Source organism: Callionymus lyra, chromosome 6 (genome assembly GCF_982586985.1).
Source record: "Callionymus lyra chromosome 6, fCalLyr1.hap1.1, whole genome shotgun sequence".
In the NCBI taxonomy this organism is placed as follows: Eukaryota; Metazoa; Chordata; class Actinopteri; order Syngnathiformes; family Callionymidae; genus Callionymus; species Callionymus lyra.
Genome location: NC_141823.1, coordinates 12,413,478 through 12,429,027, shown reverse-complemented (window position 1 = coordinate 12,429,027; position 15,550 = coordinate 12,413,478). Strand labels below are relative to the sequence as shown.

Below are 15,550 nucleotides of genomic sequence, written 5' to 3'. Positions count from 1 at the left end.
CGAATTAAGACCTAAAAATAAACAGATTAATTCAAAAAATATATATAGTATAATTTACAAAATATGTATCACAAAATAACATGACAAACCGAGCCTTGTAAAAACAAATAATTATAATTTCAAAATATACTGCTCTTCCATTAATTCGTCTCTTTTAATTCCATTCGTATTATTTAATTTTTTTAATATTCTGTAATGCTATTTGTTGTGTTTACAACAAGTTTTAGACTTAGATTGTATCATCTTCTCTTTATTTCTCTTTGTTCTTGTTCTTATTCTATTTTGTTGTTTTTTTTAATGAAAAATTGCTGTATTTTCTGTGGCTATTGGAAAAAACAATACAATAATATTCAATAAAGTTTTACCTTACCTTACCTTACAATGCTGGCAATATTTCCTGATTCAGAATTTAAGAGATGCCAAATTTAAATGTACTGCTCTCCTGGTCAGTAGGGAGATACTATACATGTCAGGATACAGGGTCACCGATACAGTATATAGTAATACTGTAGGAACAAAGATTTATTTGTAGTAGTGTCGAGTACTTCACTCTTGTGTTGCAGAATGTACAGACGAGGTCGTCCCTGTTTTCATTTGTTTTGAAAACAAAATATGACCAAACTGTATCCTCTTGTCCTCAGTCATTACCGGGATTTCTCTGGATTTCATTGTTCCTTTGGCTGCAGAGGACGTAATGACTGCTAGACGTGTAATTGCAAGAAAAATTAACAAATGCCGTGAATATTTACATGATAATTGTAAATTTAAAAATAGAATTGTTGTATTTTAGACACATGTATATGAACCATCCAATATTTTTGATAACAATAAAATTGCTGGATGGTTCAGTATAGTGAAAAACTAAATCACGATATTTAAGTGTATCGATACTACATGGTAGTTTATTTTCTCATGCAACTTTCGACGGGGAGTCCAGAAGCCATGTTATGAAAACCTCATATCATCTGCATATACAATCTCTTATTATCTATTCAAAATGTGTGTTTAGGGAAATTAAAGTACATTGAAAGCTCTAAATCTGAGGCCATACTTCTCAGAAAATGTACAAATCATTTTTTTTTTTTTCTCAATGGTTTACTTGGTCTGGGAGATAAGTACAAATCAGCAGAGGCAAAAACCTTTCTCAGCCGATCCCTCAAGGATCTTAAGGAAAATGTTATATCCACATATAAGTCAGAAACCTTTAATCAAGACAAGAAAGAAGAGGGATTTCCCATACAAATGATTTATTTTGTGCTTCATCACCTCTGTATAATAACTCAGTTTTAACTGTACACAGTTCTAGTTTAACAACACATCTTTGTATTCATTATTAAAGTAAATTGGTGTAATAACGTTTAGAAAATACAATTTGTTTTTCCTTTTGGTTGATTTTAAAAATGTAATTATTAGCACTAATAAGTATGAGGTACACATGACTGCACGGTTGTGTTCAGGGAATGATGTATTCACAAATATACTTCTTCAGGTTGCGACACACTTCGTCGTGCCACTTTCCCTGAGCTGCTAGCGAAAGAGCCACACAGCTCTCTCTCTTGGTGCCGGTGGGCTGCTTCTTGGACCGGTCCCAGTTGAAGAAGCTCACGGGTTGACTGTTGACATCCACGTACTGGCCTTCTTTCACTATGTCTGCCACGCCGATCCAGAAGTCCTTCGATCCAGGACCAGACCTTTTAGCATAATCCCTCAGTTCATTGTTCTCCGTCATGTCTCGAGGAGTCGCCAGAGTTCCTCCTTGAGCGATGCAGTCCTCGTTGGCTTCATGGTAATGCTTTGGCTCCTCCACGGTCAGGTAGCACTTCCTGTAAGCTTTGATGCCACGAAGACACACTGTGGAAAGAAAAATCAACACTTGTGTAAACCAGCACCAGGGTGAGGGAGGTCACACTCTGAATACTATTAAACTTATATCATCATTTATAAGTGACCACACGACACACTGAAGCTGCTGAAGTGCAGTCAATATTACAACATTAATTATATTACATACAACAAGCTGGTTTATTTTATGGAAGTATATCAATGTCATGAACCATTTCATTTAATGTACATAAACAAAATAATCTTATTTAATTATTTTTAATATTGTATATTTTTTATAATATTGAATGATGGAATAATAATTAATAATTGAATCAAAAATATATATATTTTCAAAATTAATTCAGTTTTTTACACATAGAGTTGGAAATTCTATTTCCAATAATTAAAAAATTAATGTTCTGATTTCTATTGATTATTTTCATTTGTAGACTTTGAAATCCAATATAAAAATCTTATACAAAAATATTGTTATTTAAAAATATAAAATTTAAATATATTTATTTTTGAATTATTGGAAATAGAATATGAAATGCTATGTTATAAATATTTTTTTTATATTTTTTTTAAATAATAAATAACAACTTGAACATTTCAATTAAAAAGTTTCAATATTTGAATTTAACAATCCAATATTCTGACGGCACTGATATACTTCCATATCGTACATCTTCAAACCTTTTCAAGTGCATTCGTTATTTGACTCCCCCCTATTTACATTGGACCTCATTCAACTCAATTGAAAACATTGAAAAAATGCTGTGCTATACAAACACGCTTAAACACACGTGTTTTATTTTTGTTTCACCCCGTTAAATATCTCTTTCATTTTGTTGTTTTTTGAGCTAAATAAAAAAAAAAAGTCAGCTCATAGTTCAACATTTTATATTTTGGGTAGACAATAAACTAGAAAACCAAGTGTTATTTTTCAGTTTATTTGTGTTATCTGTTAAGTGAAAGTATGCCATCATTTTCTCAAGATGTTATCTCATCATCATCCAAGGAGACCCTGAGGCAGACTAGATAATGACAATACAAATACACAATAATACACCTTTGTTAGAATCTCAAGAATGGATGTCCTCGAGCTGCTCAACTTAAAGAGAAACAAAATGACCCCAATTGAACTTTGGCACCTTTGCCTAAGGTTATGGAAATTAAATACAAAACTAACCCTTTAACTGTTTTTTCCCTAATTAGTGTTTGCTTAATAAAACGACACAGTAAATAAAAACAGTTAAAAACGAATAATGTTGCTGCCCTCTGCTGGTAGACAGATTCTGAAATTAACATTTTTATGTTGACATTGCAATTTAAAAAAAGAAGAAAATATCAAACCAACCAAATAACCATGTGTATGTATAAAGTAGTTAAGTCGGCATATTTTAAATAAATAATTAATTAATTTAACGAATTTCCTCATCTCACTGGTCATTCTTTATTTCATTTAACATTTAATACAATGCTGTCAATATTATTTTTATCTTGAATTTTCAACTGCTCTTTAATGTTTTTTTTATTATTATTTATTTCTGTGTTTAGTGCTGCAGCATCACCTTTGTCATAGAAGTCATATATTGTACCTTTTTATGTTGAGAGTTCACAAAAAAAAATACTATTATTGTTATAATGACAAACTAAAATGTGTCCATTTTGTTATGCCATATACAGGTTAGAGTGACTTTTAACACTTTTAACACTTTTAACACTTAGTTGTTGATTGCTGCTTTACAAGTCTTTTGCTGATATTTTCATCTCGTCCTACTGAAACGGGGGCTATAAGGGGAGATATATTTATAAGTATGTTGATGCAAAGACCCAAAAAAACATGATGTTCTCAGACGAAACAAAAGGGTTTCTGTGTTTTTAAGAAAAGCTATATCTATTTCCATTTAATTCACTATATATTAGAAGGTATAATTAGCACAGCCACCAATAGCCATCTTGCTTAATACTTTTTCTTTTCCTCTGGTTTTCACTCACTTTGTCTATTGTTGTTGACATTCTCCCAACGGTTCCTTGTTGTGCTTTTTCCTGTTTTAATATTTTAAGATGCGCAACCAGTTGATATTATAACCATAATAACCTCAAATACAGTTCAATATACACGGTATATAATTTCATTATGGCCAGTTAAGCAATCCATTATTTTCTTATGCTCTTAGTACTAATGTTTGCTCTTAAGCTGCACTTACAGCTCTTATAAATAAGTTATAGCAGGAGGAAAACAGTCATCCGGTCTTACTTGAACTACTACCTTTTTAAAAGGCTTCTCATGGATCACATTTGAAACCTACACGCACAGGAACACATGTATCTGTACGGATATATACTTTTCTAATAGCAAGTGCAATTTAATTATGGATATATAAACAACTCTAAACTATTTTTTTCTCTCTCTTACACTTACCTGTTTGTAAGGCCTGCATTTCCTTCAGAGAATTCACCTCCTGCCACAGTCGCTGAAGTTGAGACTTCACGTCTTCGTCCTCGGTACCTGCCGAGCGAAGAAAACTGTTGAGATGAAATCAAAGATTTAAGGAAAAGTGCGGTTGAGATGTTACCTGTAGGCCGGGAGGCCACGGCTCTCCTGAAGCGAGGCGGTGAGCTGGAGCTGATTTTCAGCGAAGACATGCTGAGGATGAGGAGGAAACAGAGGCCGAGACGTGCCATGTTGGCGTCCAGTGGATTGGACCGGACAGCTCACAGTGCCTCACCTTGTGTCGCTCGGAAAAAAGAACTAAAAACAGGCCTGGCAGCTCTCTATATATACTGGCTCACTGTGTTCTTTTCAAAGGTTCCATCACAGGATTGGTTCCCCAAACACCGGGAGGAGGTGATGGAGATTTCAGGGAGGAGGGCAAAATAATGTGCTCCTTGTGTCTGATTCTGATAAATATTTACTTGGGGAAAAAAAAGCAGCACTAAACAGTTTGATCCTTTCATTTCACAACAACAAGCTCCAGTGACGACTTCGGTGTCGTACAGTTCTGCTTCTCACTGCTATGAATATGAAGTGATAATTGCATCCAGCATCACAACTTGATGAATTTATTCAACAATCTCTGAAGGTGTGCAGACAAGTCAAATGGAAAAGATGGAATCACAGAAAATCCGCATTGTATTTCTCATTTGCTATCTTCTTAACAATAAGCTAGGGTGCAGTGGAGGTTTATAATGACTATAATTTAAGTGTCTCATCACCACAATAACCCTCTCTCTATACTTCCTATATTCTGTCATAGTCACACCATTATCACGTCTTTAGTTGTCATTCTGGTTAGGAGATCTAATGGTTTGGTTATACAACAGAAACAGTACTCAGTGGAGAATATATTTGCAAAGACGGTCAAAAACGAATTCAATTAAAATAAATGTTTGTATTTCAGGCCAAATACATTCATTTATTTGTTAAAATTCAATGTTTTCCTGTGTCTAAATGTTCTAAATGTGAGATAAGAAATGAAATGAAAAGCTTTTTTGTTTCACACTGTGAAAACCAATATAAGGATAATGAAAGAAACAAAACACCATTTTTCCTGCAGGTATATTTATTCAAGTAAATCCAAGTGCACAACAAAAACACTAACAAAAGAAACTTGTAGGAGTAAAAAAAGAAAAAGAAAAGACAAACAAAGAACATTAAAATTCTATTTTTTTGTTGAATTTTTCTAAATGCAACACTTACACGTAACAAACATGCAGCCCCTCTGACATTCATACAGAACATATTTGTCACCAATATATACTGAGATGTGTTTTTAATACTAAACGATTGAAAGATTTTTTCTAAATACTTTTAGGGAAAACATTAAGAATGACTGTTAAAATCAACATCAGATATAAATAGGATTTGTTTATTGTTTATTTACCAGGGGTTTGGGGGCTTAAATACAGACACGGATGTTTTAAAATAATTTACTGTTGTTTTTCATGGCACTTGAGTTTTCAGGCACAGGCATGTAAACATTGGTCTGAACGCACGACTTCACTACATCATCTACCTCCGTTGAATTGAGTTATCTTTTATGAATACATTTATTATGTTAATAATCTAGAACCATTAATAGATGTTGATGGTTTTTAGGGTTCAAAATTGTATTGTAATGCAAAGCCCTTCATCGTTCAATGACCTGCGGGATTTACTTTTATTATGGGATCATCAGTCGTAAAACGTGGGAAGAGGACACAGAACTCATCAAGGACCAGTAGAGGATTTTAGACCACAATACAGCTGGTTCTGGTGCTTAGAGGTATTTTATGAATCCATTTTCTTTTCTAATCCCAAATTTTAACTTTAAATTAATCTCTTTCTTCTTCAACGAGGGACTGACTTTGTGCCAGATCCACATGTTCTTCCTCACACCATCCTTCACCAACTTCCGAACAAGAACCAGATACTGAAAAAACTGAATTTGTGGCCGAATTAAAGCGACCAAACCTCATTTCGGTCGTATCACACAGTTGAAGGAACGACTGAAGGCCAGAGCCACGATATCTTTATAAATCTGAGAGCAGACCTCGAGGTCACCGAATCGAAAAATCATCATTATCCTCACTGGAAACACGTTTCTATGACGTTGTTTTTTTTTGGTGCATGTACTCAGAGCACCTCCCACGACATAACATGATTGGATAGAACAAGATGAAATGAATAGCACGAGACTTGTTCAGAGATAAGAATGTCAAGGCCACACGAGGAGTGTCTTCATGATGAAGAGACTGTAGCTTAAAGCTTCTGTGTAATGGAGTGGAATTCACAATAATCAATATACTTTAGTGAAAGGAGCGTGAGAGAGGATGAACGAGTGACTTTTAACACTGTTTGAAAATAAGGGTTGAGTTTCATCGACCGTCAGTGCGTGAAGTTTAGCCAGCTCTCAAAATTGGGGACAAAAATTCCGATCGCTGTTAGCAAATCTTTACGGCAAATCCACTAAGCAAAGCTACGAAACGATACCATAAGAGACGTCATCAACAGCAGAGAGACAGAAGGCACAGGTACAACTCCACACTCGTGCAAACACATACGTCACTACGACACGTTCATCTGTGCGAGAGTCGGTAAAACGTTTTTTTTTTTTTTCTACAGTCTCTGGTCAAATTTAATGGATGAAAGGCATTCGCTCTTTGCTGTCATCTCCCTCCGGCTCCTCCTCCTCCTCTCCCGCCTCACTGGTCTCTGTGCTGTCACTGGCCATCTAAAGGGAGAGTTATGATCATCATCATCTTACTACTGCTGGTATTGTTAGAAGATGCTTTTTTAGTCAACAAATGGCTACAAAATATGTTCAAAATGTAGAGAATGAAAGTCACCATAAGTAAAAAGCACAAATATGATTAATTGTCTGTTAATTTTCCAATAGTTTTCGTGTGTTTTTAAGTGGATGTAACACTTCTTTTAGGAGTAATTAACTCAATATTAATATTATTATTTATCCCTCCCAAAATATTAAAATTTAAACTCAGTTTTCTTTTTCATTTTTTCATGTCTTCTTGTACAAAAGTTGTGATAATGATTTGTTTCCTGATATTTTTTCAGCCGTTACTGTAGAGACTATTTGTTTAAACAGACAATTGCATTAAAAGTCTGATCCTGGATGTGTGGAACAAGGAGGTCGTATGTCATCGTTCACATCAAACCTGGCGTTTGAACGACAGAAAGAGAACGAGTGACACGTATCGACGACCTGGCAACCCTGCTGCACGTGTTTCTAAAAATAACCTTTTATATTCAACTGTGATGATGGACATGAACACAAACAAAGAAATGATCAACTGCCAGCACAAATCTTTCAAGTCTGACATGTTTTTTTAGACTTATTACTAGTTTTAAACATTATGTAAACAGCTGAAATTAATACTGTAATGTGTTGTAAGTATTTTTTCACGTATTTATTTTTTATGTTATTTCATCCTTCAGCGTTCATTTTTGCTTGTGAACTTTGCATAAGTTACTAAAGTTGATCTTTTCTGAAAGACTCCAATCTCTATATTAGAATATATCGTCTTTATTTCCTTATTCACCTCATCCACAAAGCTTACTAGTGGTTTTCCTTCCCTCCTTTTGCCCTGGACCTCTTTCTCTGTCAGTGTGTGTGTCCAGTCTTGTCTGGATATTAATAGAACTAATTATGTGCAAAATTAAAATAGAAATAATCACCAGTGGTGTTGGAGTCTTTTCAATGTCCAAGATCAGTTTCCCAACGTTTCCTCTGTCATGGATTCTCTGCATGGCCTCTTTGACCTGAAAGACAAACAAACAAATACAAACTCTTGATCTTTTTTACCCTTTTATTGAAATAATGTACCTTTATTAAGCATTACATTTATTTTTTAATAGTTCAATTATATCAATTCTGTATTAGAAGTTTATTTGTATTGTTTTTGGTATAATGGAATCAAATAATCTGAATATTAAAAAAATATATATATAAATTGATATTATAATATACATTTTATATATATTTTTTTTCATTAATAGCCTTTTAAATTCGATACAAAAATGTTGGTATAATAATGCCACCAGACAAAACCAAAAGTACAGAGATACTTGATCGAACTTTCAGCCAATCACACGACACATAGACAATCATGTGACGACATAGAAGCATCAGATAAATTATTTGAATTAGAAAATTAAACTCTATGTTTCCAAAAATAAATCATTTTTTGAAAAAATTACAATAACCTTCAATTATTAAAGAGTAAAAATTATATTTGACATTTCAGTAAACAACATATTTAATCTTTTTTTTTTAAAACATACACTATATCCATGACATCTTATTTACTGTATATGAAAACGTTTATAAAAAACACTTTTGGTCATTAAATTTGATGGGATTTTTGTGTGATAAATGACATGTTACACAATTAAACTTGTTGTTGGATAAAATAATAGATTAAACAGGTTCATTTCATGTAAAATAAGAGTGTATTCATTAACAATTGTTCTACTATAATTATCCTGGAGGAGACTCCCCCCATTTTTCTTCATCACCAACACTTTCCATTCATTAAAAAAAGGCCACTGATCGACATGTAATCTGACGCCCTGTGAATATTTCTGGCGGACAAATGAGTCAGCCTCGTCCCTGATACCGCCTCCCACGCTGACCCCCATCTCTAATGAGATTCCTCACGGGCAATAGTTTCAAATAATAACGGGAGCATTTTGCCAAAAGTTTACTGACGGCAGCCATGAAGATTTTTCCCATGACAACTAGCAATTGTTAATGTCTGTGTGGTGCTGAGTACACTGGATTAATCAAGTGTGAGTGAGTTTATTTTGAAGGCAATTACGTGTCGGAATCAACTCTACTTACATTCTTGCATAAATCATCTTGAGGATTCACACACAGGTTATATAAGTGACTCAGAGGACTATCTTTGTTTTGTTCCTCATCCGTGATCTGGTTCTTAAACACAGGGTTTATCAAGTTAATGATCTATGAATGTGGTTATCACATTGATGTCCCATTATTGATCTGCCGAAGAGGAAATTATTTTTTGATCCGTCGATGATGGTTTTAAAAAGGTAGTAGTCGATCGGATTAATTGATTTATTTAGATCTTCGTCCATTAGTTCCGTGTCTAATGGGTTTTTGTTGTGGGTGTGAGATGAAAGAATCAACCTACCCACAATCTGTGAACGACCAGCTGTCAGTGTCCCACAGCAAACAGTGACACGTGAATAAATACAGTACACGTTACCTCCTCCAGGGCCCACAGCGAGTCCACCACCGGGTGGATCTTCTCCTCCTTGTAGAGAGACAACAGTTTGTCCATCACGGATCTGACCAGCGCAGATTTGTTCTGCTTGAACAGGAGGTTGAGGAGCGAGAACCCGGCGATGATTTTGTTCTCCTCGTAGAGTTTAATGGGGTTCACCTTCTCGACCTGCCACCACTGGACCCAAGAACACGCTCTTTTGATTATCCGCGGACCCACAACAAGTCATGAGCTCATCGCTGACTCACGGATTTTGCAAAGCTGAAGAAACTCTTTGTCTCCCCTGTGACCATGTTTGACGCGCCTGGAGGAACAAAAAGAAAAGATTTCGATCACAATCTAAACAGTGACACAAAGCATGAGGGGGGGAGGAGGGCGGGAGAGAGAGGGGGGGAGACATGAGTACCATTAGACCCTTGGAACCCACACATTCTCTTACTAGAGTATTAGCTAATCAATTATTTTCTAAAGCTCGCTTTGATATTATGAAGTGACCCTGCAACTTTCTTTTATTCTTTCTTTCTTTCTTTCTTTCTTTCTTTCTTTCTTTTCTTTTATTTGATCCTGAGGGATCAATAAAGTTTTACCTTACCTAACAGAGAAGGTAAATTGCAGTCTGGGGGCCACATTTGGCCTTCTGACAGGATTTATGTGGCCCTTGTGAAAACTGTTAAACAAATCAGGTAGAATACTTACTTACTTTTATTTTATTCATAATTAATTCAAATCTAAAGATACATTTTCGTTTGACTACAAATTGTTTTCACAGGTCACTCTTAAAGAATATTTCTTGTCCCTCAAAATAAATAAAAATACAATTATTTTTTAAGAAATATGTTTTTATATCATAACTATTGTTTCAATAGTTTGAGTTTATTCATGATATATTTAAATAAAATGTAAAATCAATTAGATACAATGACATTACGATTTACAAAAGTTGGAATACCCTAAATTATAATCTTTAACACTTTTTTTCTATCATGACCTTTTAACCTTTAACCTTGGGAGAGTATTTGTCCAACCCTGCCCTACAACGTTAGGTCAAAATGAGTTACAACATCACAAACATTGTCGTGATTGACGTCTGTAAGCGAATATAAATACACCTAATAAAAATAATAATTTTCATAAAACTCGATTTAAAATATAATTACAAAAAAAAGAGTGCAGACCTCTGCAAGTGGACCCCCTGACTGTTAAACAACACCAAACATTGGACCCACCATAGAGGACGTAGGTTCCCAGTGGCTTCAACAGGCCAAGACTTTTCCCAGTGTTCTCTCCACACAAGCAGTCCAGAACAATGTCCACTCCGTCTGGAGATATTCTGAAATATGACGAGAAGACTTTGCTGAAAAACACCATGACTTGACTAGAAATAAAGAAAAATGTTTTTTTTAAAACATATTGCAAAGGTTGCAATGTTGTACCAAAATAAATATTCACATATAAGTTTTGCATTTAAGACTCTTGTGAATGGGTCCATTAGTGCTTGACTTTCTACATTATGGTCCAGGACACTCGTTTGGCCGAACTGCTCAATGGTCTTATGATTCTTATCTTTTTTTTTTTTTTTTACTCCCTATTGTATCAGGACTTGTTTAAGTGTACTTTGGTCTTGATCCTGAGAGGAATGTGTTGGCCAGGAGGATGAAAGACAAATTAATCCACAACTGCTAACCCTAACCCAAAATGTTAAGTGAGTAAGATAAAGTGTACTTCTTCTAAATAAAACATGAAATAAATCATGCTTTGTATCACACGGGATTGTTTCTTTTGTGCGATTTGTCTGATGATAACATGTATTTATTTATGAATCTATGGTGGGTACAATATAAACAATAGTATCTTTACTTCTTTTATCTTCATCTAATAAGTGTCATGGATGATTTAATTGTGATGTACATGGTTCCCTGTCATGTCAGGACAGACGATGCATCAGCTGCAGGTTATCAAACGTGGCAGCTGATGACTGTGTAGGCTCTATGGTGACGAAGATTTCCGCCCTTTACAATGTGCAGCTTACGGACACGGAGTCGCCATGGCAACCACTGCCTCCATTGACCAAGTAAGGCAACAGGTGACATCCATCCGTATCACTGCCGAGCCTCCTGGGCTCCGGGCGGGTCGTGACCAGGGTTGAGACCAACGCGACTGATAAGCCTCATCGATACTTATCTTTTATTGCCGAAATACATTTCGTTAAATTGATTACTCGGTCTTCAGAGCGTCCACCACGAATCGCCTGAAAAAAATCACAGGAACTTTTTTTAAAGCTTACTTTTTGACTTCTTGAACGTAATCGAGGTTCCGGTCGAAGAGATGAGTCACGGAGTCTCTGATGGCCGTGTGTTTGGATCCCGAGGCGACGCCGAAGACGGTGACATCAGGGACCGTGGAGCACAGCTGAGCCACGGCTTGACCCTAAAAATAACACAGCGACGACTCTGAATTAAGACCAGATGTTCCTGCTGCACAATTGATGGACAGACTTCAAATCAAAACTAATCTCCTAGTCCTTCATATTTAAAGTGCTAATGTGTTGATTTAAGTGTTTCTTAAATAGATCTTGGATTATATTGTGTCATCAGTATGTGTTTGTTTGTACAAAACTCTCTTTTCATTTCAATATTTACATTAGAAAATGATCTTAAGCCCCGCCCACTGAAAACACTTACAATCTGGTTTACCATAACCACACCCACTGTGCTGTAATTACCTAAGGATCTAGGTATGTCACCTTGTGTCATCAATCCAGGAAGTCTCCACCTCCAAGTGGCTTATTGTATAAACAAAGCGGTGCAAAATTACAGCTGCTTGAGGAGTGAAGCCATTATTACGATATAATGGACTCCGCTCTCGTAACCTCTTGTTCGCCAAGATTTTAGACGGGGGAGAACTTTATAAAGAAATAAGTTCAAAACATGGTCATGATGAGGGACTTACTGCATCTTGGAGAGGAAGACAACATTAAAAAAAAACACATTACACAATAGTTGACCTTTAATGACCTTGAATAAATAAATATTATTATTTGTAACACTAAAGCTAAGATTGGAGTTACATTGGGCTATAAAGAGATGGATTTAAAATGTATTCTTGAGCTCTCATTATTAGACCATATGATATCCTGCAGCACTTTATTCAGATGACAATTGCTTTTAGCTGAGGGAGAAAAGAGCCATCCAGATTAGTATCAGTATCATGGATTATGTTATATAGTCATGACCGAGGTTACTCGCAGATTTAATTTTCACAAAAGCAACAGCTTATTTTAGCCGTACAGTTTATCCCGTCTGTAGTCCAGACCAGACTAGAAATGATGTTGTGGAAAAATATTTTTTTCCCTTCTTTCTCAAACCTAATTTCATACTGAACATGCTGAAGGTTTTTGATAAAGAGATTCCATGAACTTACTACAGCACCTCCAGCTGAGTGGACCAGCACCGACATCCCCGGCTGCAGTCTGGCGACCTCGAAGAGCATCATGTAGGCAGCGACGAAGTTCAGAGCGAACGCTGCCGCCTCAGCAAAAGTCATTTCTTCGGGTATTTTATACACAAACTCAGCCGGTGTGCACACCACCTCTGCCCAGGAGTTGTAGTTCGAGAAAGCCACGACTCTGTCGCCGATCTGGAAGATTATCACAACATTCTTGTTTATTTTACATCATTCATCCTCCATTCATCCTGCAGTAACAAGCTGGAATTTGAATGACCTCAAATCCCTTTGTGTGTTCGCCGACCGCCTCCACTATTCCGGAGCACTCAAAGCCGGGAACAAGAGGAGGTTTGGGGGGACAGTCGATAGTCCCTTGACGCACCATGAGATCAAGAAAGTTCAAGCCACTGCAAAGGAGTCAGACACACAAACAGGTTGAGAGCTGGAACAAAAATGTCACCAAAAAACATTTAAATTAAAGGACATGATGTTTTACCAGTCTCTAAATAACTAGCATTTTTTATTTTCATTAATTATGACAAAACAAGTGCTTTTAAGTTCTATAAAATAAATCGTCCTTAGAATTATTTTTGGGTAAAAAAAACAAAAACAGCAACAGTTCATATGAGATAGATGTAGTCAACAAGTATTATGTTTTACTTTTAAAAATGAACCTTCCCAAAACAAATCCAAATATCATGTCCCACACATGCTAAGCAGACTCTTAATTTGTGATTTTGAAACAGTGGTAACTCCACATAGTGTTTTCTATAAAATCTAAAATACAAAAGCGATCAAATGAATAAAAGTTTGCACTGATTTTCTTTTTCTAACTGAAAAAGAGGAGTATTAAGTATCTTACTTTTATACTTATCTCGCTTTAACACATGCTCATTTAGTTTTAGTTCTCAAACCTTAAAATGTTAGATAAGAATTAGCAGCTTAAAATAAAAATGAAAAAAGATACACTCACATTGGCAAATTACAAATTGTTTAAATTACTCCTATATAAAAAAAAATACATAATAAGGAACAAATATAAATGTTTAACTCATATCTTTAATTTATTTTGATTGACGTCTTTTTTGGGAAGGACAGGAGAAAGGTGTGGACCAATAATCATTCGTATCTTCGGTGTTTTCCGTTACCTCTCGGCCCCTGGGACTCAACCAAGGTGGGTGTGATAAGATTAATATATGAGTCAGATAACAAGATGAAAGTCGAAATTCTAATAAAAAAAAAACAAGTTGTCAATAAAAACCTGTTTGGTGATAAAAGAGATGGACTCATCGATAATAATTGAATCACGATTAAGATCATTTTAATATAAGCACGGTGTTGTAAATACATGAATCGTAAAGTTTAAAACCTCTACATTCGAGAGAGGATTGTTTTTTTTGCCATGAACCTCAGAATTGTAGCAGAAGTTGTGTATTTACCACGCTTTGACGTGGATCTTCACTTCCCCCTCCTGAGGCTCGGGCATCGGCTTCTTCGTCACCCGGAGTTTGTTGAGACCCCCGAAGCCCGACAGCATCACCGCCCGCATCTCCTTCGCGTCCCCCGAGTCCGCATCCGTCGCTTCTCCAGCTCGGCTCTTGTCGATCATGAAGTGAGTCTCCTCCGTCATCTCTGCTCCTTCCTTGGCCATGTCGGTGAAGCAGACTCACCGCTGCTGCGATGACGTCACGGTGCCTGGAATATCCCTCTCCGCAACTTCATGTGAAAACCTCCCGCGAGATCAACCGGTGTTCGTGTTGGATTCACACGCTTGGCTTGGCTCCTGGAATCAGTTTAAGATTCCAGCCTCACCACGCAGGATATCAACGGGTTTTTTTTTATTTATTCCGAGCTCTGGTGGATTCAGAAGAGCGACCTCTGGTGTCAGAACCCGATTAAAGTTTATATCACAGGTTTGGGTTTTCAACAGGTGTGAGGCCTTCAGGTCCCTTTAGACGTCCTCACAGGTTCATCTATAAGTAAGTAAGTAAGTCATTTTTATTTATACAGCGCTTTTCCAGACCAGGGTCACAAAGCGCTTAAACAATCAAAACAATACTCGATAAAGTATATACTTTAAAGGTCAAGATAAAACTGATAACACAACAGGAGTTCCAGAAAATGAAGGAAAAGCCTGAACAAATAAAAACGTCTTAAGATGTTTCCTAAAGGAGTCAGTAGATCCATCAAACACAGAGGGAGAGGAAGATCGTTCCAAAGCTTAGGAGCAACAGCCTTGAGTGCGTGGAACCATCAGTAGATTCTGATCCACAGACCTCAGAGCCCAAGCTGGGGTGTAAGGCTGGATCAGATCAGTGATGTAAGGAGGAGCCTGACCATGAATAGATCCAAAAGTAAGAACCAGAATTTTAAAGTTGATCCTGAAAGAAACTGGAAGCCAGTGAAGAGTTTTAAGGATCGGAGAAATGTGAGTTCTTCTACTAGAGCAGCTCCAGATCATGTTCCGACAACATTTTCCTAAATTTAGAGATTTTTCTCAGTTGAAGGAAACAGTTTCTGTTCAGTTTTC

At 36.2% G+C, this 15,550-nt stretch overlaps 2 protein-coding genes across 2 annotated transcripts; both read right to left on the bottom strand.

Annotated features, from left to right (window-relative positions):
* Positions 1-1,236: 1,236 nt before the first annotated feature.
* Positions 1,237-4,589, bottom strand: clec3a (C-type lectin domain family 3, member A). The gene is made up of 3 exons (XM_087793251.1): positions 4,407-4,589; positions 4,253-4,339; positions 1,237-1,851 (listed from the first exon to the last, which is right to left on the bottom strand). Exons 1-3 carry the CDS (start codon positions 4,513-4,515, stop codon positions 1,454-1,456), a joined length of 594 nt encoding a protein of 197 aa, XP_087649377.1. The 5' UTR covers positions 4,516-4,589; the 3' UTR covers positions 1,237-1,453.
* A 1,791-nt stretch (positions 4,590-6,380) lies between these two features.
* vat1l (vesicle amine transport 1-like) lies at positions 6,381-14,782 on the bottom strand. The gene is made up of 9 exons (XM_087793077.1): positions 14,460-14,782; positions 13,298-13,427; positions 12,997-13,212; positions 11,861-12,003; positions 10,803-10,906; positions 9,825-9,880; positions 9,559-9,753; positions 8,006-8,089; positions 6,381-7,043 (listed from the first exon to the last, which is right to left on the bottom strand). The coding sequence occupies exons 1-9, from the start codon at positions 14,669-14,671 to the stop codon at positions 6,948-6,950; spliced, it is 1,236 nt and encodes a 411-aa protein (XP_087649203.1). The 5' UTR covers positions 14,672-14,782; the 3' UTR covers positions 6,381-6,947.
* Positions 14,783-15,550: the final 768 nt, after the last annotated feature.